Below are 27,814 nucleotides of genomic sequence, written 5' to 3' on the forward strand. Positions count from 1 at the left end.
TAGGAAGTATCTCAGGCAAAAGTTTATCCACAAAAATAGGCAAATTTACATCATTAGACAGATTTTAAATCCCAATAATATGTACACTGGATCTTCTCATGAAGGCCTCCAGTTGAGAAATTCTGTCAGAGGTATTTTTAAAACAAATTTGTGTCGAAGTTTCATTTGCTGCTACTCGGTCTTCTAGCTCGTTAATTCTCGTCTCCATTTTTTGCCATGAATTAAATTGACGGCTCCTTGCAAGGAGGTGATGGAATTTTGGATTAAATCCAGCCTTATGGCTTGCTCCATAAATTGTGAAGATAAAGTCTTTATCAGAGTAACTAATTCCCCTATATCTTCTGTTTTCGAAACTTTTGACACAGGAGGTACAGGGGGAGTTAGCGGTGAAGCTATCCCCTTTCTTCTCGGTGCATTCATGTTTCTCTCAAACAGATCTTACAGGTCCTCAGATGTTGTTAATATTTCTTAAATCATCCCACAGGAGTTGCTGATATTTCTTGAAGCATATATTATTATGGAACACGTCAGCCCTGCTTTCTCCTATGAAATAGGAGTCTCATCACAGCTTCTTGCATTGGTAAAGCTCTGGGGAGATAATCCTGGAATCCAGCCCCCCCACTATCTCAAGGGGGGTACTTTTCTCCAAGATGTTGTCCACATTCCGCCTTGCGGAATCCCTTTAATTCCAGGGGGGAGATGAAATGTTTTTCAACCTTTTAAAAAGCTGTTTGAGAGAGCTGGAGAACCCGTGGGAAGCTGCCAGAGCGACATCGGTTCCAACCGGAAGTCCCAATGAAACATAATTCTTAAGAGAAAATTTATTGTATGATGCTTGACATGTTCCTTTCTTCGGGTGCAAGATCTTAATCCAATATCTTGTACCAGTTCACTTAAGTGAAATGTATATTATTGTATAGAAAAAGGTCTTACACATTGAAACATGCTGTACATACCACATCATACATTTTCTCCTTTGAGCACCATTTTAAGGTTTCTCTTCTTTTTTTGGCTTTTTGTCCTTTTCTTGCCTCTCCTCTTTTTTCCTACTTAACTCTGCATTTAGTATCAATGTGAAAGTTGGATAGCTTGGTTTCTTATGTGTTAAAAATTAACCCAGGGCTAGGTATTTGTATAAGAAACACACTGAGTAATCAGATTATCCCTAGATCTGTCACAAAAAGATTAAGAATATTAAATAGTAGTCTATAACATGGCATCTATTTCAGTGTAACAAGTGCCTAGATTAAATAGCTCTTGAGCTCTTCCAACCCTTTGATTCAAGAACACATAGAAAAGTTGGTCTATCCAGTTGCTGTATTCTGAAGTTAATATTCTGAATGTCCATTTGAAGACAAATTAGCATGGCACCCAATACACAAATTGGGCCAACACTGAAGGCTAGAGATTCTTCTTTTTGTAGCTTAGAAAGTTTGATGAACAGTTTTCCACTCCAAGTCTCCTTTGGACAAATAGGATCCAATCTATATCTCATTCTAGTCCATGACAAAGCTCCCATAGATAGGATTGCAACACAGAATGCACATAATATAGTTATATAGTTACACTATATCTACATGAACATTTCCATGGAATATGACACTACAAATTTATTCAGTAGAGGTGTACGGATTCCCCACCGTCCATTCTGGTGGGGAACTCGCCTGGGAGGGGAGGCGATCCATTCCTCCCCTGCCTGCCCGAATCCTCCGGAGCGGATCCGCTCTGCAAGGATTCTGCGGAACCACCCAGCTTGAGGGCTGCTTACCTGGACCAATTCTCCTCCGTGCCGATCACTTTAAAAAAAAAAAAAAAAAGGTGATTGTCAGGATGTGCCCATAGACTCATACACAAAATAGAGCTGTTAATCTTGCGTATAAGTCTATGTGTCCATGGAGGAGAACGGCTCCAGTTAAGCAAGGAGCTGAGCGCCATTCTGCAGACAATCCTCCTGACGCGGAGGTAACTGCAGCTGTTCCGCCACGGATTCTGGAGGCCGGATTCCAAAGAATGGAATTCTTTGAATTTGAATCCGCGGTGGATTTCTCCAACATCCCTAGTATACAGTACACCAAGATACTCTGGATATATATGGTCATTCATTTTCAACTAATTTCTGTTCCTTCACAAGCCTGAGGTCTCCACTTCTTGAAATAATTAGCTCTGAAGTGCAATTTCAGAAGATGAGTTTATTTTGATGCATCAGAAATTGTTCTTCATGAGACAGTCAAAATTCTGTATTAGGTTTATTCTTTTACATAAACATTAACATTTTGCAAATGATTAGTTAAAATACAGAATTAAAAATAAAGAATTTTACAATTGCAAAGAGTTATAAAAACAGATTTTACAAATTGTTACAAGCGCTTTATAGAGTAAAGGCCAGTGGAAAGAGACCAACCTCAAGTGCAAAATAGACACAAGACCAACACCATAGGTATGGCACTTGCTACATAATCAACAATCACATTGGGCCCAGGCTATCAGGATTCCTGCAGGGCAAGCAAACTGATATCCTGGCAAAGAAGGAAGGACCTACTACTAGCGTACCAGGGAATCTCAGATTTAATTCCAGGCATCAAACATCCTGGCATGTAGACTGATGAATATTTTTTCAATTAATTTATTTCTGTAGCAGCCTAATCCTATGCAAATGTAAGTGTGTTGAAGCCCAGGGAAATCAGTGAGCTTAGGGGTGATTAATTCTATATAGGATCAGGCTATAAATATTACACTCTTTATGGGTATTAAACTGAAAAGGCAAACCTTAGGTAGTAACTTGACATACTCAAGGTGGAGACAAGAGATCACAAACATATGTCTCAGAACAGATGAGTGCTCCTTCATACTCTTAACAGACATTAACATTCTTGGATCACAGGCACAAATTGAGTTCTATTCCTTCCTGAAGATATCTGAGGGCAATATTAAGCACGTGAACACATGCAGCAAATCCCCACTTGGGTGTGTGTTAGCAAAAATATGCTTTTGAGGGGGAAATGTATAGTGGAGAATCGGCGTGGCGTAGAAGGCGATTTTATTACACAGATTTCCATGTAATATTTAATTCCACCCTTTGAGACTTATGTGATCTGCAGGTCTATTCAGTGTTTACAATACTGTTCCAACATAGACATAGACACATACACACACACACACACACACACACAGGTCCAGCCCTACCATTAGGCAGAGTGAGGTGACTATCTCAGGAGGCAGATGCTGGGGGGGGAGCAGTGACAGCCACCCACCTGTTTCACTGTGTTAAAGATCAGAGCTGTATATGCCACATAGCCTGTCCCCTAAACTAGCTTGCTACTTCAGGTGTGATGGTGGATACTGTCCCACTGCCAATGTTGAAGTAAGATTCAACTGCCAGTCCAGTCAGCTTCTATATGTGAACTGGGGAGGGCATGCCATCTTGTCCTCTGTATCAGATACCAAAATATCTTGGGCCAGTCCTGGCTCCAAATACAAGAACTGGGAACATTCTTCATTCTTGCAGTCCAAGTGTCCAGAAACCTTCAGCCCACACCTATCTCTATAAAGCCATTTGACTGAAGGAGTAAGACTGTAATTACTTGAGAATAAGCTCTACTTTTCAGTATCCATACACAGGATTGGGCTTCATGAATGTATACTGTGCATACATGTGAAGTACACCGTCACATTCAGAGTAGCTGCACATGGCAGGAAATGGTGACTGGACATGACTCTAGTGCATCTATGATGTACATGTGAAGGACCCTAAAATGCCAGTGATGGTTGTATTCAGAGGAAGGTGGGGGGGAAGAAATATTTGGAAAAATAATCATAAGACATTTCTATGGTACAGCTACTCTCCCAATCCATGGGGCCCCTTCTAAAAAGTCAACAAACCCCAACTGTGGGTTCAGATAGTTCTTATGGCTCCAGCTTGCAGAAAGAAAAGATCCCTCTAGAAACAAAGGAAATGTCACAAATGTCCACTACATATCCAGCTCTCTGCTAATTGTTGTGGATGTCACAGTATATTAAGAATATTCAGTCCAGAGGAACTCCCATGAAGTTGCACAAAATGGATATGCAAAGGAGCTTGCCTCTGAAACTCCTGAGAAACCTCTGTGTTAATGTTGGGTCCTTAGGAAAAGTGTTTCCTTAAAAGGAAGGAAAACACCTAAGGAAACACCTTAGGAAAAGTGTTTCCTTCTCCTGTGTTTCCTTAACACAGGAAAAGTGCTTGGAAGAAGAAAGCCACTGGAGAAATTGTTACAGTGGATTCTTCATCTCTACCACGTTGAGGTGTTTCAGGTGTTGTCCCATTTCTGGAAGACATTAAATCAAAGACTTAAAATAGCAGCTGGTCCAACCCATTTGCCTCAAACATTTCTCATCAGAGCAGGGAAACCACAGGACCATAGCCCTCTGTACTGCTTCAGTTTTGTGGAGAGGGGAGAACAGCTTCTTGTTAGCAAAAGGTAAATGGTGGGGTTGCTTCAGCAGGTCAGTGCCCTGGGACAGTGTGGTCATTCACTGACATCCCAGATCTCTGAAAGAAGTGGTGGCAGCTTCTTGTCCTGTAGCCGAAGAGCAAACACCTGTTCAGAATGAACACTACTTAGAGTCCGAAGACTGACCAGTTTCATTAACATTCGTGGGAACATTAGATGATCCTGTAAAGTAACACACAAAAGGACAAAGATATCAGACAGATCCACAAATCTGTTTCTCAGTCTCGGTTTCCCATCTGTGAAGTAAGACTAATAATAACTTACCCTCAGGGTAATAAGATTGCAAAGCATTTTAGACACCAACATGATTAATATTAAACCGAAGCCTATGCCCATCACATAACATTATTTGTCACAGCCACAATAACATCATGGATGGCTACATGTGGTGCCAAAGAACCCCATGTTCCATTATATCTGCTCAGAACAAATCATGCAAATTGTAGATGCTTGCATAAACTGCTTTGCATAGTTTACATAATGAATTAAAACCTTAGAGTTTGGGTTTTTTAAAAAATATGGTACTGTCAAGACTGAGGTGTTAAAAGACAAAGAAAGCAAAACAAGGGACTAGGGGGCAGAAAGACAGGGAAGGTTACTAGGAGCCATTATATTATGAACTAGGAAGCCTGGGCAACATACAGAAGTCAGTTGTTCTGAGCACTAAAAATCCTGTCCAATGATTCTCTTAGTTTCCAAACTTTCAACTAGCACATTTAACACATTTTTAAAAGTTCTCCCCCCGCCTCCCACTCACTGCCCCCAAAACTAGGGGTGCTTCCAGCTGGACAATAGCAATTCCATCTCCTTATTGTATTTTCTGTGGTAAGAAGGCAGAAGAAGCTGTGGGAAAAACATGGGAAGGTTACACGTGGAAGATGACAACATCTGGACCCCCTGTAAAATTCCATGAATGAGGCTGGGCAATTGCACAATAAAAGTCTCGTCTGGAAGCTCCTTACAACAATGGTTAAGAAGCAAAACTATATTCAATCCCCAGCAACTCCAGCTAAATGTTGGGTGGATAGCTTCAGGCAGTATCTGAGTAAGCTCCTATTACGTCTATAAATAGGAACCCATGTCCCTTTTCTCTGTCTGTCTGTCTGTCTTTCATTATTTATATCCTGCCCTTCCTCACAAAGAGCCCAGGGCAGCTACAAAGAGCACTGAATAAATGTTAAATAGCAGGGAAGGCACCATAGCTCAGTACCACTGCAGGCTGAAGGTTCGATGTCCAATACTTAGGATTTCCAGCTAAAAGGACTTCAGGTAGCAAGGCTGGAAAGATCTTTGCTTGCAACCTTGTAGAACACCCGCCAGTCAAAGTGGACCTGGATCAAATGGATAAGACAGCTTCATACGGAAATAACAGTATTTAATTTTTTTGGCTATGCTGTCCACTGGACTCAGACAACTTAAAAGGAAAATTATTATAATTAGAAAATTCTTCCACACGTATAGCTTTGGCTATACAGTCATTCTACCCAGATACTCACGTTTGGTCTGTGGATACAAATGTAAGAATGAAGGGCCTCTACATAGGTATGCTGCAGCCTTTCCACCAGGGGCTGGTCTTGAACATTCGGTCGATCTGCCAAAAAAGTAGGTTAAAGCTTCATACGTAACTGAATGCAGGCTGGTCAGACTTAACCCACTGATGTTAAACCCCCAGACTTTAGTGGCATGACCCTTCTGCTCCACAATTATCCATGCACCACACATAGCTTAGAAACAACACACAGAATAGCTAATGTTGCAGAGACCAATCTTATTTATTTATTTTATTATTATTTATTATTTAATTTATTAATCGCCCATCTGGCTGGTCGCCCAGCCACTCTGGGCGATGTACAACATACAATAAAACAATAAAATTCTACAATAAAAACATTTTCTAAAATACCCTAACCCACCCCAAATGCCTGCCTGAACAGCCACGTTTTTAATGCACGACGGAAGCTCATTAAAGAGGGGGCATGACGGAGTTCCCTACGGAGGGAGTTCCACAGAGTGGGGGCCACCACAGAAAAGGCCCTCTCCCTCGTCCCCACCAGTCTAGCTTTCCTGGCTGATAGGACAGAGAGAAGGCCATTCGAGGCTGATCTTGTTAAGCGGCCTGTCTGGTGCTGCTGGAGGCGCTCCTTAAGATAGGCTGGGCCGGAACCATATAGGGTTTTAAAGGTCAAAACCAACACCTTGAATTTGGCCCGGAAAACAACTGGAAAACAATTAAAAAGGAATGAGTGTGACTCAGCCAAAGCCAAGTACTTTTAAGTTCCACCAGTTTCAATGGAAGAAATAAGCAAATGCTGAGACAGCTAATATAGCATAGTGGCTAAGATGCTAAGCCATGAACCAGAATGTCCCCACTGTAATCTTGCCTCTAGGAGAAGTGCCTCCTCTTTAGAGAAACCACTGCCTTTCGGTCTCAGCAAATGGGGACAAATAACACTAATTTAATTTGCAGGGTTGCTGTAAGGATTATTGTTGTAGTAATAATACATTCTTTGTTTGGCCATAACAAAACTAAATATCAGTACAAAATGAAATCCATGAGCAGTCAGGATTATTGAGTTAAAGTATATCAAGGGTTTTCAACATTTTAAAACTCTAAGGGAGCAACCACTAGACACTGTCTAGAGGGCCACAGGATATGCTCTATTCCAGGAACCGACCTCAGAGCGTGGCTCTGAGGTCGGTTCCCAGAAATCTGACCTCCCCGCTCATCCTCCACGCTCGGAAGACAAGCGCAGAGCGACTGAAAAGGGGCGGGGCTGGGGAGCGTTCTGAGGCAGGGATAGTGGAGCTGCGTGTACGACACATCCTATGTGTCATATGGCAGCTTCCTCTCCCAGTCGCCCCCCTGCCTCCGAGCACTGACACAGCTCTAGGGCCCAAGTGTTTTGTCTTAGAAATAAATCAATCTGTCACAATTCCATATCTCCAGGAGAGTGTTCCAAAGCTAAGCTGCTCCACCCATGAATGTCAGGACTACTTCTCTCTCTGCCGCCACCACTGTATAGGAACACTTCAAAGCCATAAAGTAATTAATATATGGAATGACAGAGGGTGTATTTCACATTCCCTGCTTTTGCATCAGGAACTTATGTTCTGTAGGGGTGTAACTCAATGTTTACATGTTTTTTTTAATGAATATAATTGTCCCATAAGAACAATTATATTCTTTGAAGACACATAATGGACATGGGCTTTTGGGTCTGGAGTTTGCAAATCCAGGGATATGGCACTTATCCAGAATAAGGCCATGCTCATTTAAAATTTAAGTAGCAATTAATGCTCTCCCTCCCATTCTGTTCTCACAGTGGGTTCCTTCTATTACTGTTATTCTTGAAGACTGGGACTGATTACAAGTTACATATGTCAGAAATGCATCTGACTGTTGGCACATTACAAAGATGCACGTTCCAGAAGATGAATTTGTAGCCACAGCAGTACTAGCTGTAGGATCCTGCTCTATGTACTCTTTCTATAGATATGATAGACAGACAGACACTCCTACTTAATGAAAGTCTGAGGGCGCAATCCTATGCATGTTTAGACAGACAAAAGTCCTACAAGTCCCAGTATTCCCCAGCCAGCACTGCTAGCTGGGAAATGCTGGGACTTGTAGGACCTTTTTCTGTTTTAACATGCATAGGATTGTGCCCTAAAATAACACAAATACACAGTGATGCTTTCAACACTTATTATTACCTGCAGAAAAAATGCTGATAGCAATTAAAAGTGCATATTCAGCATCGGTGAGCTGCAGTTCATTCATTCCTTTTGAAAATCCAAATATAGGATTAATGAACTCAAATTGAAGGCCTGGAAGAAAAAGACAAAGAGCAGGAGGTTAAAAATAAACTCTATTTCTATGTATTAAAAAAAAAAGACACTGAATGAGGATATTTGGAATTTTGATGGAGGCTCACCCTGAATTAAATAGAGGCTTACTGGGAGGGGGAAACTGTCCCTTTCTCTTTATTCCAGGCATTATGTCTTCTTTCCCAATAAACTCCATGTGACACACTAGTCCCAATAAGAATCATAATTGTAGAAGATAGCCAGCACTCCTTCCTCAAACATATGCACAGGGGAATATAATAGCTAACATGTATCAAAATTATTTTAATGGCAGAAGTGATAAGGGTACTTTATTTATTAAAAAATATTTAAGTATAAAGGACTTAAAAATCACTTCAGAATTCTTACAGCAAGATACAGTGTACCACAATGGTTTATTAAATGTAAGGTACTTCTGAGAGCAAGAAGGCTGAGTTCAATCACATAGGGTGCAATCCTATGCATCTTTAGACAGAAAAAAACCCAGGAAGGGCTGTTTACATTTGACACTGAATCAGATAGAATTTTGATGTGATTTTAAAACGAGCACCATGGTTGTGGCAGTATGCTTAAAAAATATGCAAGCAGTGAAAGGTTACAATGTTCAGTCTTCTGAGTAGTTACTTTTTCTTTCTTCTTGATCTTCAGGAATGTCACCATCCCAAGCCATATCTCCCTACCCATACACCCCTGACTATATTTTCCATACAATTACCTTACTGCTCCTTTCCAAAAAATTGCCCCAGCTCATATATCAGGTTGCAGCTAAAGCCTACAGATTGAACAAGCTTATGAAAAATGTGAATATTTGGATTTATCTATGTAATTCATTATGTACTTCTGTTGAGTACAGCCTGGTATTACTTGTACAATAGAAAATATGTGAAAAATATGCTCTGTATACTGGCCCATAGTGAAGAAAAAAATATCTACTTGATATTCTAAACAGTGTTTAAACTCACCGGCTTTAGCAAAGTCATCCCGATTATAACTCAAATCCTTTAAAAAAGTAATGCTTTCTGTTTCTGGACTGTAGCGCCGAGATGTCTCCAACAGCATCACCTTAAGCACAAAAAACAACAGTAGGCATTAAAGGCCTGGCTCCATGAAATCAGCAAAACAAAGTCTCTGTACCCACAGTTAGGGATGAATAGATTTTGTAAAATGCATTCTATCTGTGTTTCACAGATTGTTGGGTGCATTTTGTTCCATTCTCCACTCATTGGTGGAATTGGATTTTTTTACAATTCCCTGAATTTGCACAAATTCACATTCACATAAATGCATGAATCGGCCCCCCAAATGCGCAAATCTCCCCACAAAATGTGGATTTTCATGCTTTATCCTGCGGAAGGAATATATATTTTCAACTGGTGTTTTTTATTTTATATATTTTTCTACGACTAAATTTGTGTAAAATTCTGGAAAATTAAAAAAACCGTCTGCAAGTCCATGGAATCTGTGCAAATAGGGAAAAGCCAGTCCGATGCAAAATCCATGGGTAGGATTCATAGAAAACCAAAATCATTTCATTCTGTTGCGGATTTCTCTGACAAACGTACCCACAACCCATACTATCAGTGAGGATACAAATGATGGTTTGGATCATTAGAAGCACTCACAGAAGGGCGTTGGCAGAAGGAGACTTTCATGTCCCTTCCTCCCCTGCAGCCCCTAAGCCTCTCCTGAGGTTTGGGGGACCCTCCTAGGCTGTGACACAGAGACTGAGGGCGGAATGGTGCAAGCACCTTCTTTGAGCTGGAGCTCGGCTCACAGAACTTGCTTGCACCCAATTTTGGATGCTTCCTGCTTCCCTGGTCAGCCCTGTAAGCACCATCCAAAACCATTCAGGAGAGCCCCCTGTCTGTCACAAGGTACCTTTGGAGTGACTTGCAGGGCTGCAGGGGAGAGGAAGGGTCTGGCAAATCCCCTTCCACCAGCCTCCTTTTGTGAGCATTTCTTTGGATCCAAGCCAACCTGTTCCCCTGCAGCCATCACTTGGATTTCAGATTCAATCTTGGTCCCACTTCCTGTTGTCCTTGCAATAAGAGTGGCTGGAATTTGAAATGGAACATCCAAAGCTACAGAACCATTTCCAATAGCTTCCCACACTATGGATGGGAGTGGGGGGATGAACTGTCAAGTGGTTAAACCCTGTTTTTTGCAATACCCCCTGCTTGGAAATCCCATCAGACAATAATTTTAGCTTGGAATGACTGACTTGATGTTCAAGTGTACAATGCTTCCTGCTTTTAAAAGCTGCTCCATCCAATCTCAATTTAAGCAAAAGAGGCTCCACTGGCATTAGTTGATGTTACGTAAGGAAGGTGTGTGTGTGTGTGTGTGTGTGAGAGTGTAAGTGTGTGAGTGAGTGAGTGAGTGAGTGAGTGAGAGAGACAGACAGACAGACAGACAGACAGACAGACACTGTCATTGGTGACTGCACTGATGGCTGTCACTCCTTCTGACAAGTATACAGGAGTATAGGTCTTACCTCTATTGTAGATGTCTTCAGAAGAGCAATCTGATCTTCCCGAGTGAGCTCCAGGAAACCTGGCAACTGCTTGGCAAAGTCCACAATCTCCTGTACGGAAATGATGGCAAGCTCTGTAAAATGAGCAAAGCGCTGCTGTCGTGCTTCACGATGAAGGGGATCTGAAATCTGAGGCCACGGCTGCAATTGCGTGGGAAAGCCATGCGGAGAGGAGGAAGAAAGAGTGTGACAAAGATAAAAAGAAAACACAGGAAGTCAAATAAAATGAATGAGAAATATCCCAGATCCTCCACATTTCCTCATAGCTGTCAAGCAACTCTGATTCAAAGAACCCCCACTATTCTCTACTTATGCGTTCTGCAGCATGTTATCCCACAATCTTAAGTCACGTGTTACGTGATCCTTCGGCACCTTGAATCCAGGTCAGCCACTCACCAAATGGCAAAAGCAAGCTTCCACTTGCCTTCCTCTAAGAGCTCCTACTGAAGTCTGCCTGGCACCAACCTGGTCATATTTTTGGCACCAGGATAAGACTTTCCTCTACTCCCAGGGATTTGACTGCATATGATGGGGTTTTCAATGTCAGTTGTTTTGTTAGGTCATGGCATTTTATTGTTAATTGTTGTTTTCCATTTTAAATTGTTTTAAATTTTGTATGTTAAAGATTTTACATTGTTTTTATCATGTTGTATTTTGGCTTTTAGTTCTTGTGAACCACCCAGAGAGCTTTGGCTACTGGGCAGTATAGAAATGAAATGAACATGTCAGGCCTCTGACCACGGCAAAAGCAAGCTCCTTTCATGGTATTCTAGTATGGCATAGTATACTAGCTCCTCTCATGGTATACTTCTTTTCTGGCATAGCCACATCAGGCCCATCCCAAATGCAGAGCTCTTTGGGATGGAGGAGAAGAATTAGAAAAGGAACATTATGTCCGCTAATGTTTTGGTGATACCTCCCCCAAAAGTTGACTAACATGACATAGTGGATCAAAGGAAAGTTTTATTGAAGATCTGCTTTCTCCCTCTAGTTCAGAGTCCACCTAAACTGCATTTTTACCGTCACTTTTAGTCTGTCTGTGAAGGAGCGCTGATTACACTGCTGCTGAGCAGCCACAAGCTTTTCTATCATCTCAAGCTGCTCCGGTGTCATTTTGGGAGGGGTGCTCGGAGGAGACGGGGGGTTCTGGCGCACAAATACCATCCGGGCCTGATCATCTTCCTGCTTCTTAAGTTTCTTCTGCTGTATCTGCTCTTCGGAGAGAACACCTAAAAGTCGAGGACAGAACAGGAAGCAGTGAGGACAGCCAGCCACAGAAACTGCATAATCACTGAGATGGTGAATGCCTCAGTGACACCTTTCCACTAGGCTGGAAGCACCATGTCTCAGCATTTCTTGCCTCCTAGGTATCATGCTTAATTGTAACTCTGCATGCATGGCTATCCTCCACATCACCTATACTGATAAATTTGTATCTTCTTCATAGAGCTCCTGTACAAGTAGGCTGTTCATGTATCATGGTAAACCTAGTGCACCCTATGTCAAGGATTTTAAAAGAACAGCTTTAATGAAATTGCTGGAAGGTGTTTGAGAAATTGTTAAGTCACCTCCTCCAAAACAATTTGACATGTCTTGTTATGAAATGCTAAGTAAAGAACAACTGAAAATGTTTAATGATACCTAATGAAGAATTTGGAGATGAAAATATGTTTTAAAAGTACAGATTGTATTAAAGGGAAGACACATAAACACATAAGCAAGTATACAATAACTTCTGGATAGCTAATGTCAAAAACTAATTGGCAAAGCACTTTGGGTAATAGCTAAAGAAAGAGTGCTCAGTTAAAGCCCACTCCTCAGAGGCAAACAATTATTACTTTAGGGCGCAATCCTATGCAGATAGGCAGCCGCCTCGGAACTCAGAGGTGACCATCTATCCAATGCAGGGCAGGAGAAACACGGCACTCCTCCTGCCCTGCATTTTTGGCTAGACAGCCGCTTTTTGGCTGTCTAACTGCGGGAGGGCAGAGTGGGGGAGGAAGCTGCCGTATGACACATAGGATTTTCCTTTAAGTACCAAGTTTCCTATTCATATTTGAATAGGCTGTTCAGCTGACAGGTACACAGACCAGGTAAGCTTCAAGATGATAAGAAGCCATCACATTCAAAAATCAGATCATATTTATACAGTTTCTAAAATATTATTTAGTTGTGAATATTACCTACTTTTCCATAAATCTGGGCTCAAAATTTAACTCCCCCCCTCCAAAATTCTATGAAATTAGAACATGTAAAAAAGACATAGGATGTGTCGTACAGGCATTTCTGCCCTCCCCGTCCTGGAACACCCCCTGGAACACCCCATTTTGGCCACTCCACGCTCCTCTTGTGAGCACAGGGCTTCTCTGAGCTGCCTCGACCTTGGAGCACAGGCTCCAAGGTTGGTTCCCAGAAAACAAGATATCCTATGGCTGTCTAGCCACTGACTAGCGACCATAGGATTGCTCCCTTCCTTTATTTATTATCCAAAGACAAAAGCATATTTAACCTTTTCATTTATCATTTGAGATAGAAATATTGTAGAAGGTACAGACATCAAAAAGTTTTCGATATAGCTCTCTAAAATATATAGGTTTAATTAGTAAATTTTGAATAAGAAGTTTTCTCAAAGACATAATTCAGAATTAATTTTATCTAGCTTGAAAGATATATGTTTAGGCCTTTTTTACATGTTTTAATTTCAGATAATTTTGGGGAGGGGGAGTTAAATCTGTGAGCCCAGATTTATGGAAAAGTAGGTAATATTCACAATTAAATAATATTTTAGAAACTGTATAAATATGATCTGATTTTTGAATGTGGTGGCTTCTTACCATCTTGAAGTTCACCTGATCTGTGTACCTGTCAGCTGAACAGCCTATTCAAATATGAAAAGGAAACTTGGTACTTAAATGAAAATTCTCTTTTTAGGCTACTGAAGACTTAGGTAGCAAGAAATGTTTAGGAAATATTAGTTCCTTTTAAACCATTGAGAGCATCCCAGGGACCATATGATTTTTCAGAGTCCCTCTCCCAAGGCCATAGACACTGTTATGACCTCAGAAGGGGGACTCTGGGTTCCAAGCCCTCCCCCTCCCAGCCACCATGGAAAGAACCCCAGTGGCTGCTTCCTGAGGTTGCAAATGCAAGTTTGGAAAGAGGAAAAAGGGGGCATTCTGGTGGGCAAGGACAGAAGAAGAGAGACCGGGATCCGATCTAATGGGCCTTATCCTCTAGGTCCAGCAAGAAGATAAAATTAAAAAGGAGGGCAGAGAGGCAAAACCCGCCTCCATTGCTTCTCCAATCCTGCTAGCAGCAGCCCGACAGGGCACAAGATATTCAGAAGCCTCTGAGAGCAGAGGCTTTCTTCTAACTCTAAAATCTTAAAAGCTTTAGGAATTCTCTCCTTTATAGTAAAAAAAGGTTTTCATCTTATGCAACATATTATATTTTGATGTGGTGTAATAAGGAAAATAATTTTAAAATACAAACAAAAAATGGATGCAACGAGTTTTTTCTCTGAGTAAGGGTTTTTCTACATGAGGCTTTTAACCTGCCACTTTACTGAGGCTTCTCCTTCCAGATTCTTTGTGGGATTAAGATTGGCTCCTTTACACGTGTTTTTTTTTTCCAGGGGTTTTCTTTCTCTGCCTTTCTATATGTTCCATTACACAACCACTAAGTGGTGCTGTGGTATAACGGAATGCGCAAATACACCAGGATTTCATGTCATGATTCACAGAAATACTAGACTTTCCTCATTAGAAAAAAAGTGCTATAATGGTGACCTGGAGGATGATGACATCATGTAAAGCACCCACAAACTACCATGAGTGAGGAATCACGTGCGCACCATAAATGCCTCATGTAGAAAGGCTCTAATTCTTGTTAGTACAAAACCAAAGGTTGAACTGACCCAAAGCTATTTTTGATATATGCTTTGTTTGAAGTGTATTAACAAGCTATAGATAGAAAGCCTTTACCTGCTACTATTGGAACTATAGATTGGCACTATTCAGCAAAGTCCAAAATTTGTAACACTTTAAGGGTGCAATCCTATGCATGTTTAGACAGGAAAACATCCTACAACTCCCAGCATTCCCCAGCCAGTATTGAGATAGACACCAGCCTCTGAACTCGGAGGCTGACACATATCCAATGCAGGTCAGGTAGAGCATGGAGGGGATCCTCTCCTCTGTGCTCCAGCCACCTTACATTTGTGGCTAGACACACATTTTTGTGCATCTAGCTGCAGCTTCGGGAATGGGGAGGGAAAGGGCCCAGAGACCTGATAGAAGCCATCTAAAGTGGCTTCCACAGTCTCCTCCCTGCCCCCAGGACCACCCCCTTTTCGCCCTCTCTGCACTCTTTTTACAAGTACGGAGATGGCAGCAGAGTGGAAAGAACCATGTCAGCTATGAGGGGGAGGGACAGGGAGCATGGTTTCTGAAACCATGGTTGGATGATCTCCATTTCCAGAAACTGAAAAATCCCATGGCCATCTAGACAGTCTAGTGGCCATAGGATTGCTCTCTTCTCTCTCTCTCTCTCTCCTCATGTTTCCTAGTGATTATCTGTTCAGCCCTCTCTCTGCCTGAGATTCTCCTCCTAGCTTATGTCTTAACTTGCCTAAACATTCTTAAATCAGTGAAGTTAAAATATCATAATCAAAATAATATTTCCAAAGTAAACACATTATTTTATGCATTTTCTGAATACAGAGGTTGGATTCTGTAACACAGAGTACTGCAAGTTTTCCTGCCATCTGGATGTCCAACAGCCACATGGACCTGGTTTGCACGTAACGACAACCAACAGTACAGGTTGAATATGGGATGTTGTTGAATCGTGGGTTGTTGTTACATGCAAACCATACACTATGGTTTAACTATGGGTTGTTAACTATGAACTACCCCAAGTTCACAACCCAGCAACAAACCACAGGTTCTCTTCCTGCATTGTTCATGGTTAACAACCCATAATTAAAAACCATAGTGCAGGGTTTGCATGTAACAACAACCCACGATTCAACAACCCATGCTCAACCCATTCTCTGGGTTGTCACTATGTGCAAACCAAGCCACTATTTGAATATATTGGCTTGTATCCAAGGATAGTCCTACTTAGAGTACACCCATTGAAATTAATGGAACTTAAGTTATTATTTTATTTATTTATTTATTTATTTATTTCATTTCTATACCGCCCAATAGCCGAAGCTCTCTGGGCGGTTCACAAAAATTAAAACCAAACAACACACAATAAAACAATTAAAAATATATAGAACATTAAAACCACAGTATAACAATACAACCACAATAAAACCTAGCAGCAGTGCAGGAGTTTAAAATACAGATTTAAAACAGCAACGATAAAAAATTTAGAAAGCTAAAATGCTAAAATGCCTGGGAAAATAAAAAGTTCTTCACCTGGCGCCGAAAGGAATACAATGTAGATGCCAGGCGAACCTCACTAGGGAGCTCATTCCCGAGCCGGGGTGCCACAGCAGAAAAAGCCCTCCTCCTAGTAGCCACCCGCCTCACTTCCTTTGGCAGGGGATCACGGAGAAGGGCCGCTGACGATGATCTTAAGGTCCAGGCAGGCACATATGGGAGGAGGCGATCCTTCAGGTAACCTGGCCCCAAGCCGTTAAGGGCTTTGAATGTTAACACCAGCACTTTGAATCGGGCCCAGAAATGGACTGGCAGCCAGTGCAGCTGGAAAAGTACTGGCATAATATGAGCTCGCATAATATGGCCAGTCCCTGTTAACAATCTTGCTGCCCTATTTTGGACCAGCTGAAGTTTCCGGACTGTTTTCAAAGGCAGCCCCACGTATAACGCATTGCAGTAATCCAGACAAGAAGTTATCAGAGCATGGATAACTGTAGCTAGGCTATCTCTGTCCAGATAAGGGCATAGTTGGTATACCAGCCTAAGTTGATAAAAAGTGCTCCGTGCCACTGAGTTCACCTGTGCCTCAAGTGACAGTTCTGGATCCAAGAGCACCCCCAAACTACGAACCTGATCCTTTAGGGGGAGTGCAACCCCCTCCAGAACAGGTTGAATATCACCTAGCCGGGCAGACGAACCACCCACTAACAGTACCTCCGTCTTGTCTGGATTGCGTTTCAGTTCATTGGCCCTCATCCAGTCCATTACCGTGCGCAGGCACTGATTCAGAACAGCCACTGCCTCACCTGGTTTTGATGAGAAAGAGAGGTAGAGCTGGATGTCATCCACATATTGATGGCACCTCAGCCCACACCTCCGGATAACCTCCTCCAGCGGTTTCATGTAGATGTTAAACAGCATGGGGGATAAAATAGAGCCCTGTGGAACCCCATGGCACAATTGCCGTGGCACAGAGCAATAATCCCCCAGCACCACCTTCTGGAATCGGCCATCCAAGTAGGAGCGGAACCACTGTAGTGCAGTGCCTCCAACTCCTAACCCAGACAACCTATCCAGAAGGATACCATGGTCAATGGTATCGAAAGCCGCTGAGAGGTCCAGGAGAATCAACAGGGTCGCACTCCCCCTGTCCCTCTCCCAGCAGAGGTCATCCCACAGGGCCACCAAGGCAGTTTCTGTTCCAAAACCAGGCCTGAAGCCCGATTGAAATGGATCTAGATAATCCGTTTCATTCAACAGTGCCTGGAGCTGTCCTACAACCACCCGCTCAAGCACCTTGCCCAGGAAGGGGATGTTGGCCACTGGCCTATAATTGTTAACATCCTCTGGGTCCAGGTTAGGCTTTTTCAGGAGTGGTCTAATTACTGCCTCTTTTAAAGCGGCAGGCACCACTCCCTCTCTCAAGGAGGAATTTACAACCTCCTGGACCCAGCCAGACATCCCCTCCTTGTTTGATTTAATAAGCCATGAAGGGCAAGGGTCAAGCACACAAGTGGTCGATCGGACTTGGCCAAGCACCTTGTCCGCATCCTCAGGCCTCAGTAACTGAAACTCATCCAATAAAACTGGACCAGACGGTGCTCTGAACGCCTCTACCAATGGAACTGCATTAATGGTGGTGTCCAATTCATGACGAATCTGAGCGACTTTATCCTCAAAGTGCTGTGCAAACTTGTCACAGTGTGCTACCGAGGGTTCCACCGTTTCTCTCCCTGGCCCAGAATGTAACAGGCTAGACTAACATTGGACTAACGGATTATCTCTCCTTATATCCTGCTTGTCTGTTGGGGGCAGGCCCCTAACAAGTTAGACTAACATTGGACTAATGGATTATCTCTCCTTATATCCTGCTTGTCTGTGTTGCTCCTGAGTATCCCCACTCCTGTCACTTACATTGGTCTCGCATGCCTGCCTCCAAGCACTTGCGCAATCGGCACTCCTGACACTTTCGGCGCATGTACATGTCCATCTCACATCTGCCGCCATTCTTGCAGACGTATTGGGCTCCTTTGATGACACTGCGTCGGAAAAAGCCCTTGCAACCCTCACAACTTAAGACATTGTAGTGGAAACCTGAGGCCTTGTCCCCACACACGCTGCACACCTCATTTCCAAGCATCTTGGGGGCAGGCCCCTTTTTCCGTTTCAGGGGAGGGTTTTCTAGAAATATATAGAAGGGTGATGAGAAAAAAGGTGAGGATGTGAAACTAGAACTGGAAAACAGGAAAGTTAGCTTCTCATAAAGTACAGACATAGTAGTCCTTCCACACAAGCAGCTGAGCATAGAGAAACCTGAAACTCTACATCCCAGTACAATCAAAACACATAAGAACCTAGGCTGAAAGAGGGTGCAGATTCTTCCTCCTCCAGTTATGTTCTTCTGACACATAGAAAACCTTTCCTCATATATTCCTAAAGCCATGGGACTAAACTACTGATTCTTACAGCCAATTCAAACATTAGCAAGGTCTAACACCTTTTTGAAGATTGTAGCACCACAGAGAGTATATGGAAAATCTCAGGTTAGAATCTTCTCTCTACTCCATTAAAATCTCCCTGCACATACAAAGCTAGAATATTAGGGAGATTTTGACCAGGAGAGGCACTCAAATAAGCAACCCCTCTTTCTCCCCATGCATATGTCTAAGGAAGTACAGAGGGTACCACACACCCCACTGACAACATATACTTGACTCTAAAAGGACCTGGAAGTAAGGGTTCCCTGGATGATTTCACATAGAAAGCTCATACAATATATATGGGAGATAGGATAGCTTAGTAAATATTTGGTCTCATAAAATCTTTCTCTTAGGCTCCAACCCTATACCTACTTACCTGGGAGTAAGCCCCATTGAATTCGATGGGGCTTACTTCTGAACAGATATGTATAGGATTGCACTATTAAGTCTCTCTGTAGATCAGTCACTAGAGGGCAGCATTGTTTCTTTCTCTCTTGCTGGTTATACTCTAGTTTTTATGAGACTTTAAAGTGATTGAGAGGAACATGGCTTGCCAAGCTGTATACCAGCCTTCCTCAACCTGGTGCCCTCCAGATGTGTTCGACTGCAACCCCTATATCATTTCCAGCCAGCAGGCTATTGCCACACTGGCTGAGAATAATGGGTTGCATTCCAACACATCCGGAGGGCACCAGGTTGGGGAAGGCTGCTGTACCCACATATACTTTTCTTTTTTTCTTCACTATTTCCTCCAGTCAAATATTTTTGCAGGCTTTGAAAAAATACAATACTCAGAACAGTTAAATGGGGATGAATGTATACACCATGAGCAGCAATCCCTACTTCGAACCACTTTCAAACCTCAGAAAGAAAGAGAAAACTTTTTCTCTCCACTTTCTTTCTCCACTTCCCCCAGTTCCCCATCACTTTCTCAAACTTAGACACAGAGAATATATATTTATTCAGAAGAAGGCCCCATTCACTGTTAAATGCTGAATTTACTTGCAGGGAATTGTGTGTGCCCTTTAATGTGCAGAAGCATTAAAAACGCCTGATCCTGTGCAATCTGACATGGCACAGCCTAGAATTCCACCACCTATGTCTACTATCCTGTTCAGTGCAATGTATAGATCAATTCTTATTCTGTTCAAAACATGTGCTGACTGCTTGAAACAAGGCCTTGGACTTACCTATGTGCTCAGAGGGAATCTCTGAGCTCTGGAAAAGTGCAAAGCCTTTCTCCTCCATGTCAAATACACTTTTCTTCCCATGATTCTGTGCCACAAGTTGTGTGGGACCCATGATGGTTACCCTAGAGGGGCTCACATTCTTCTCATCTCTAAAGCATGACTGTAACCAAGCTCAGCACATACGTATCCCATGTTACAATAATCCTTGCAAAATGAAGAAGCCTCTGGAGGAAAGCATAAGTATAAGAAAAACACAATTCATGAAGCTACCATGAAGTCTTTTTTACACTACTCCCACAACAGTACCAGGCCAGACTGCCACCCTCTCCAGTGGTTTGTTCCCTCAGAATTTTCATCTCTGCCCTTTTAGATTTTAAAACAGATCTCCCCACTATCCACTTGGACATCTGATTTCCCGACCACATTTCTGGTTTTGTTCAGTTTATTTATCTTATTTATTAGGATCATTCATACCCCAACTTTCCACTAGAAATACATAGCTCAAAGCAGCTAATAATAATTCCATAAAAACAAAATTTAAAAATACAACTAAAAAAACCCAATTAAAAAACAGTGCAGATAATTAAAACATCAGAGTCAGCATAAAGTCATCCAGTTCATAAACAGCCTGTCTAAATAAAACTGACTTAACCAGATGGTGTAAAGTAGAAAGTGAAGACACCCACAAACCTCCCATGGAAGACAGTTTCACCTTCAGGGAGGTTTCTGATTGGCAAGTAAATTGACTAGTTGAAGAACAGAGTTTGTAAGACAAAGCAACTTGCAAAGTGCCTCAGCTCCCTCAAAGCTAATCCATATAAGTGTTGTTGAATCCCTGCTGCTAAATGAAACCAGAGTTCCTGGTCCAATTATTTCCACTGAAGCACACTGGCCTTCTAGTCATGTTTCTGGGAAGCACAGTGAACCAAGTGTGTTTCCTTTAGAGATTAGACCCTGAATGTTTTTGTGGAACAGTCAACCAAATCTTCATTACTGTAAAGAAAAGCCTGACAGAAGCACAAATATTAAAAGAGGGAAAGGGTTTAATCTCTGCACCTAAATATCTGAATGACACAATTTGGTCTCCTGCTGCCATCAATGGAGTACTTAAGCAACAGTGATGCAAACACTGAAGGGCAGTACATTCCAGGAAACAGGGAGGAAGGCCAGACAGCTGGAGCCAAAGAGAAGGACACAAATGCGTGTCTAGGGGAATTTCAAAATTGACATGTCATCAATCAGCCCGGCAGGCCAAGTCAAACAGTAAAAGTGAAACTTGCTGCAGGATGGGCATTTTAATGCACAGGGCAGTTTTTTACAGGATAACAGCTTCAAGTCAGCATTTGAGGTAGGCTGATAAGGCACTATTGGGAAGGGTTGTAACAAGTCTCTGAGGCTGGAGACAGGCAATAGTATTTTCACAGATTGGAAAACAGTCTAAAAGAGGGATCATTTGTCCTGGTGTTGTGATGAACCTGACCACTGTTGTCCAATTTGACATTATAGACCTCCATTTTGAAAGTGCCCAACCTCTATTTTGAGAACCAGCAAAGCTAGCTTGTCTCACTTGGTATATTTTTCTCTCTGGCTTCGTCTCCTGCCTAGTTCAGAGCTGTTCAATCAACCTTAAGTACCTGCAAATACTTTAGAGGGAAATGCCCAGACTTCCTCTGAGAAATGAAAATTAAAGGTTCAATCCTTCCTGCTCTAAATTCATTAGCATAGAGGTGGGAAGCTTCATCTTAGCACAAGTTACCCTTATTGACATTCCCAGAGAACTTCCTTTGGCAGTCTCTCTAAGGTCTTAGAAGATACCGATCATTCCACACTGCTAGCAGTGGTCTGTCACCCTTTCCTTCGGCCCCAACAGTTTTCCCTATCAAAGGGTAGGACTATAGTCAGTCTTACCAAACACGTTACAAATTATCATACGTGTACAACAATTAAGGGCCTCAATATATAAGCATTCAGATTTGTTCAGTACAGCACTAATATGGGCAGCATGTCCTAATGTGGCCATGTTGTCTCAAGCAAGAGCATGCATGAATAGGAGAATGTGCTGGAGGCTAGGAATTTTTTTCCTGCTTTACCTCTGCTGTTACCCAAACCAAGTTCAAAGAAGAGTTTATTTCTTCCCCCACCCCCAGCCTGCTAATCATAGCAGCACCTACAGTAGGAAAGAGTGGACAGAAATCACTTTCTCCCCTCTTCTCAGTTTAGAAAAGGCTGTGGGTGTTTTTCCCTCCCACGAGAACAGAGAAGAAGAAATCCTGATCCCCAAATGTGAGAGCAGCTGATTATTCCTGTGAGAAAAAGGAAGGGTGCAAGAAGAGGTGGCGGTTGGACTTTCTTCTCTCTACCTGCACATGAATATTCTGAATAAAAATGGAAAATTGTGAGGTTCTGATTTAAGGATTCCAGACTGATAATCTGACAACACTAGTTCAGATTCATGGAATGATTCAGATTCAGTTAGTGCTTTGGAGTAAATTCCTATTCATTTTTGTTCGGTTACATGTGACTGGGGATCATGGACGCCTTGGAACACAGCTTTGAAAAATGGCCTATTGCATAACTCAATCAGCTGTTTACACTATAGACTAGAAACCTTTTAAGAAACATCTCTTCAAGCGGGGTACCACAGGGCTCAGTCCTTGGCCCAGTGCTCTTCAACATTTTTATTAATGACTTGGAGGAGGAGGTGCAGGGAATGCTGATCAAATTTGCAGATGACACAAAATTGGGTGGGATAGCTAGTACCTTGGAAGACAGAAACAGAATTCAAAGTTATCTTGATAGGCTGGAGCGTGGGCAGAAAACAACAGAATGATATTTAATAGGGATAAATGCCAAGTTCTGCACATGGGATACTTTGCTCAACAATACTACAAGCGAGAAGAATCTTGGAATTGTTGTCGATCACAAGCTGAATAGGAGCCAACAATGCGATGTGGCTGCAAAAAAGGCAAATGCTATTTTGGGCTTCATTAATAAAACTATTGCTTCCAAATCACGTGAAGTACTAGTTCCCCTCTACTCAGCACTGGTTAGGCCTCATCTGGAGTACTGTGTCCAGTTCTGGGTGCCACACTTTAAGAAGGATGCAGACAAACTGGAGAGGATCCAGAGGAGGGCAACGAAGGTGATCAGGAGACCTTCAAACAAAGCCCTATGAAGAGAGACATGTTTAGCCTTGAGAAGAGAAGGCTGAGGGGAGACATGATAGTGCTCTTCGAGTACTTGAAAGGTTGTCACAGAGAGGAAGCACAGGATCTCTTCTCAAGCATCCCAGAGTGCAGGACACGGAATAATGGGCTCAAGTTACAGGAAGCCAGATTCTGGCTGAACATCAGGAAAAACGTCCTGACCGTTAGAGGAATATGACAATGGAACCAATTCCCTAGGGAGGTAGTGGGCTCTCCCACACTGGAGGCATTCAAGATGAAGCTGGACAGCCATCTGTCAGGGATGCTTTGACTTGGATTCCTGCACTGAGCAGGGGGTTGGACTCGATGGTCTTATAGGCCCCTTCCAACCCTATTATTCTATGATTCTATGATTGTATATTTTGACTCTAAAATCTATTGCACCACTTTGTCTCTGGATATAAACCCTGTATACTAATCTACATGCTTCAATGCTGTGCTTTACTGTACATTACTAATAAACTGAATGTTTGTGCTTATGAGAAATTCAATCACCTCCAAATGCCTAGAGGACAGAGAGAAAAGTTTTAGTTATGCAATATTAATTATTAAGTGCTAATTTGGAGTGGTGGCAGTGAGTCATAATGTCTTTATTTTTTATTCTTAAATATTAACTAGCAAAATAGTTTTTTATGTGCAAATCTAGGAGAGTGGGTCAGTAGTCCTTTAAACTCCTGGCTTTCCACAGATGGTTGGTAGGTCTGTGATAGATGTAAGGGCAATGAGTGATCAAAATTCTGGGTATTTGGCAAAGCATTAGGGAATCAGAAAGCATACAAGTTTGTTTTGGATTTTGAAAGTTAAAGCAAAAAACGACAACATCGAATGACAGAAAAGCTGAGAGGATATTTTGAAAGCAGATTGAATGCTGTATGCAGGGATGGAGAAAAAGCAGCCCACCACAATGACTGGAAAATCCTGGGGGAGAAGGATGAAAGCAAATATAAAAAAATAGCACCCAAAAAGGATGCAAGAGCTATGGATATGTGAGAACGCTGTGGAAGGCACCCAAGCCCCTAAGGCATATCTAGAAAAGCATCCAATGCCTTCTGAACTTCATATGGGCAATGAGCAACCTTTATTTGCTTCTCCTGCCCAAGGGAGTGAATTCAAGAGGAAAGTAATTGGAGGCTGCCCTTTCAATCCCTCCAGAGACTTAGAAAAACAAATAAATGCTGTATTTGTAACAAGCAAAGCACCACCTTTATGTCCAAACAGGAGGCTTAAGAAGCAGCTGCAGCATCCTAAAAGGGTGGACTGAAAATTGGGATCTTCCCACTAGTGTATTTTTGCTGTTACAGACTAAAATGGCTACAATTTTAAGGAGTTTCATACTCAAAAGTCAGATACTGTACTGAAGCCTTTTCTAAAATGTTGCATTCTCATTTACCTTTGTAAATTTGTGGATCCACAAGCTGTTTCAGGCTGTTGATGCTTAGCTAGGGTTGCCAGGCCAAAATTTCCAGAATTAGGAATGTTCTGGAGCTGAGATACCTGAAATAAAAGACAACTATTAAGTTCATTATGGATGTGCTATGAAATATGGAACAATTTTTAAAATCAGGGATACGTAGTAACCCTGTGTGTGACCCAGTTGTAGCAAGACTTTTTTCTAGAGAAGGGATGTCTGGTATACCATTGGCAGACCTAAAAGCATCCTGGCAGGGTGACCTTGATGGGCAATAAATAAATGAAAAACCTGTACAATTGTACATATTTGTTCCATTTATGCTCTCTCTTGCTGGTTCAAGAACTGGGTACATTGAACATCCAGTACATGCAGAGAGGGAGGCAAAGTCAAAATATAAACAAACTGCTATCATTCTAGAGCTATGAAATCAATATTAGAGGCCCCTTTTCATGTATCAACAGTAAAACAAGAGTTTGGCTGTTAAAAATAGTCTGATGGATATAGAAAAAGAAAATATAGTATTTGTTTTAGAAATGAATGTGTTCAGTGAGTTTACAGTGGTTCGGTAAAATCTGATCGTAATGGGAAATGGACTGACACTTAACTAAACAGTTATAACATTTTCTTTGCTCGAAACGTATGGTTCTCAGACCTAGGTCAAATGACGAGTAACTTTTTTTTTAGGATGGCCGCTAGCGGGTTAAAAACTCAACAGATCTGGCCATATAACCGCTGCTATTATTCAAGCCTATCAATACCTTTGTCAATAACAAAAAGGAAACACTATTGTAGGGTTCAGAAAGCTTACAGAACACCCTTTTTACCTAATTGTTGTCCATCTGCTCAACTGGGACAGATAGGATCCCTCAAGTCTCTCACTTGGGCACAGAAGTTAGTGGGAAGCCATTGCTCATCCTACAATAAGGCTGCCAGGTCCTACGTCAGAGACTCAACCTATCCCAGAGACTCAACCAGTTCCTACCCCAGAGACAAAACCTGTCACAAGAGAATATGCAGCACTGATGCTCTCACCCTTCTGCCATTCCAAAGGTCCCTTAGTCTGCCCTACCCCAGATTCCTGTTTGCTTCAATAACTACAGATAATTCCCCTTAACTGAGTTTTTTCCCAACTTGAGGCCTTCCAGATGTGTTGGACTAGAACTCCCATCATTCTCAGCCAGCATGGCCCATGAGGGGACTTGCGGTCCAACACATTTGGAGGGCACTAATTTGAGGAAGGCTGCCTTAATTGTACTGTAGAAACAACCTCTTTGCTGAAAATATTAAAGGAAGCCAATGGAAAGGTCAAAGTGCAAAGAACAGCAGATCAGCCATAGATTTGCAGCAATCCGATTTAAATCCCCTTACTTCACTGCAGTTCAAAAATGTTGCATTAATAGTACCTGTAAATGGGAAAGTTGGTGTGCACTGCCTTGCCAGTTGCTGTTACTGCCCATCCCAGAGGCAAAAGGACAGAATATTAGGCAAGCCTTCCTCTTGAAAGTGCAACGAAAATTAACAGCATAGCCCGTGGGGAAGTAAATGTAGGTGAAAGGCTGAGGGAAGCATATTATCCCTTGGGTTGTGGTCACGTTCGCGTCTCAGATCAGGCGCCAAGTACTTCCAAGATATGTTGGCACCAGCCCCTACCCCCCGCCCTGTCTAGAAACAGCTGAACAACTCAGAGAGCAAAGTTCCCAAGTTCAGCTTTTTCTGCTGCCTCAGATACACAGTATTATTTATTGCAAAACAAACACAATCATGCAAGCTGTTTCATCTTGTGGCCACCATTCACTTTCCCCCAGCTACAAAATCTTCCCCCTCCCCAAAGAAAAAGCTCTGTTCCTTCCTCCTACACAAGGGAGTCTGGCTTTGTTTTCGTTCTTCAAGGGCCAAACATGTTACATGGAGTTATGTGTACCATCCCTGCCAATGTGGGTTTTTTAGACTGAAAATTCTCTGTAAGACCCTGCTGTCTTGAGCAGAGCACCAGCTAGGATGAGGGGGTGGGGAGTGGGGAGAAGAGCTGTATAAATCTTTCCCTTTGGAGATGGCTAGATAGCATCAACGATGCAATGAATATGAACTTGAGCACACTACAGGAGAGAGTGGAGGACAGGAGGGCCTGGCGTGCTATGGCGTCCATGGGGTCACAAAGAGTCAGACACGACTTAATGACTGAACAACAACAACCCCCCTGCTGCTTTTCTCCCCACAGATGAAAAGATATGGGTCCCCATATATTTCCCCTCACAGGGAGAAAAGCAGCTTAGAATGAGCAATTCTGACAGGAAAAATGACAGAAAGGGAAAGATTAATCACCCTCTATCTCTCTTTTTGCTGTCCACCACTGTCTCCCACTGCTGCTTTTCACTTTACATAAACATGTCAGCAAGAAGTTACATGCAATTGCATCTGTGTAATTTGGCTCTCACTGCTGCCTTTTCCCAGTAGAGAGTCTCCCCCCACAGGCTAGTCCCTCTCGGCCAACACTCCTGTTCCTGCACTATATTCCTCTAGTCTAAAAACTTCTCGTGTTGATGTAGGCAATATTAACAGGACTCTGTTGAATCTAACTTCTGAATTTTCCTCATCTAAAAAAACAAAACAAATTATTTGATACAATTAATTCAGAATGTATTGTACCAGAATATGAATAGGACTTCACCTCAATTAAGAGTGGTTTTAAACTGGGGTGGGGGGCGCTCCAGAGTTCCTTGGAAGCCTAATCAGACATTACCAACAAGAAAATAAAGAATGGAGGACAAGCACCCTTGAAAAACAACTTGCCCACCACCACTATTTTTCTACTACAATGTGGAGCAGCAAAGTAACTCTGAGTATGCTCTAGGGAAATCTTCCCCAACCTGATGCTCTCTAGATGTTTTTGACTAAAATCCCCAGAATGCCTCACCAACGAACCACGGGCTGATGCTGATGGGAGTTGAAACATCTCCAAAACATCTAGAGGGCACCAGGTTAGAGAAGGCAGCACTAGGGTGCAAACTCAGATGGAACAATGAGGTCCAATAAGCTCAGCCCCATGGGAAGCATGCATACTAGAATACAGGCCAGAATCTTCTGCAATATGCAAAGGTTCCACAGGAGATGAGTCAATGTGTAGCATGTTCCCTGACGGCAGAAAGTTTGAAAACCATTCAGCTAGCACAGTCTTCCCCAACCTCATGCTCTTCAGATGTTTTGGGCCATAACTTCCAGGATTCCTGACCATTGGTCAGACTGGCTGAGGCTGATGGGAATTGAA

At 42.3% G+C, this 27,814-nt stretch overlaps 1 protein-coding gene across 7 annotated transcripts in view; it reads right to left on the reverse strand.

The window, feature by feature from the left end:
• Positions 1 to 2,170: 2,170 nt before the first annotated feature.
• NR1H3 (nuclear receptor subfamily 1 group H member 3) overlaps positions 2,171 to 27,814 on the reverse strand; it is a 51,296-nt gene continuing 25,652 nt past the window's right edge. For 5 of the 7 annotated variants that reach the window (XM_084849650.1, XM_084849622.1, XM_084849639.1 and 2 more), the window contains 9 exons: positions 24,529 to 24,632; positions 19,933 to 20,156; positions 18,177 to 18,443; positions 11,890 to 12,098; positions 10,831 to 11,010; positions 9,299 to 9,398; positions 8,205 to 8,318; positions 5,987 to 6,081; positions 2,171 to 4,652 (listed from right to left, as the gene is read on the reverse strand). In XM_084849650.1, coding sequence (XP_084705776.1) covers positions 4,506 to 4,652; positions 5,987 to 6,081; positions 8,205 to 8,318; positions 9,299 to 9,398; positions 10,831 to 11,010; positions 11,890 to 12,098; positions 18,177 to 18,443; positions 19,933 to 20,044 — 1,224 coding nt within the window. In that variant the 5' untranslated portion in view covers positions 20,045 to 20,156; positions 24,529 to 24,632 and the 3' untranslated portion in view covers positions 2,171 to 4,505. Of the gene's footprint in view, positions 4,653 to 5,986; positions 6,082 to 8,204; positions 8,319 to 9,298; positions 9,399 to 10,830; positions 11,011 to 11,889; positions 12,099 to 18,176; positions 18,798 to 19,932; positions 20,157 to 24,528; positions 24,633 to 25,952; positions 26,137 to 27,814 lie in introns of those variants that run through there. The other 2 variants (XM_084849671.1, XM_084849613.1) reach the window with 2 other exon arrangements.

Source organism: Heloderma suspectum, chromosome 1 (assembly GCF_057233095.1).
Source record: "Heloderma suspectum isolate Gila_16-S chromosome 1, 16-S_ref, whole genome shotgun sequence".
Lineage (NCBI taxonomy): Eukaryota > Metazoa > Chordata > Lepidosauria > Squamata > Helodermatidae > Heloderma > Heloderma suspectum.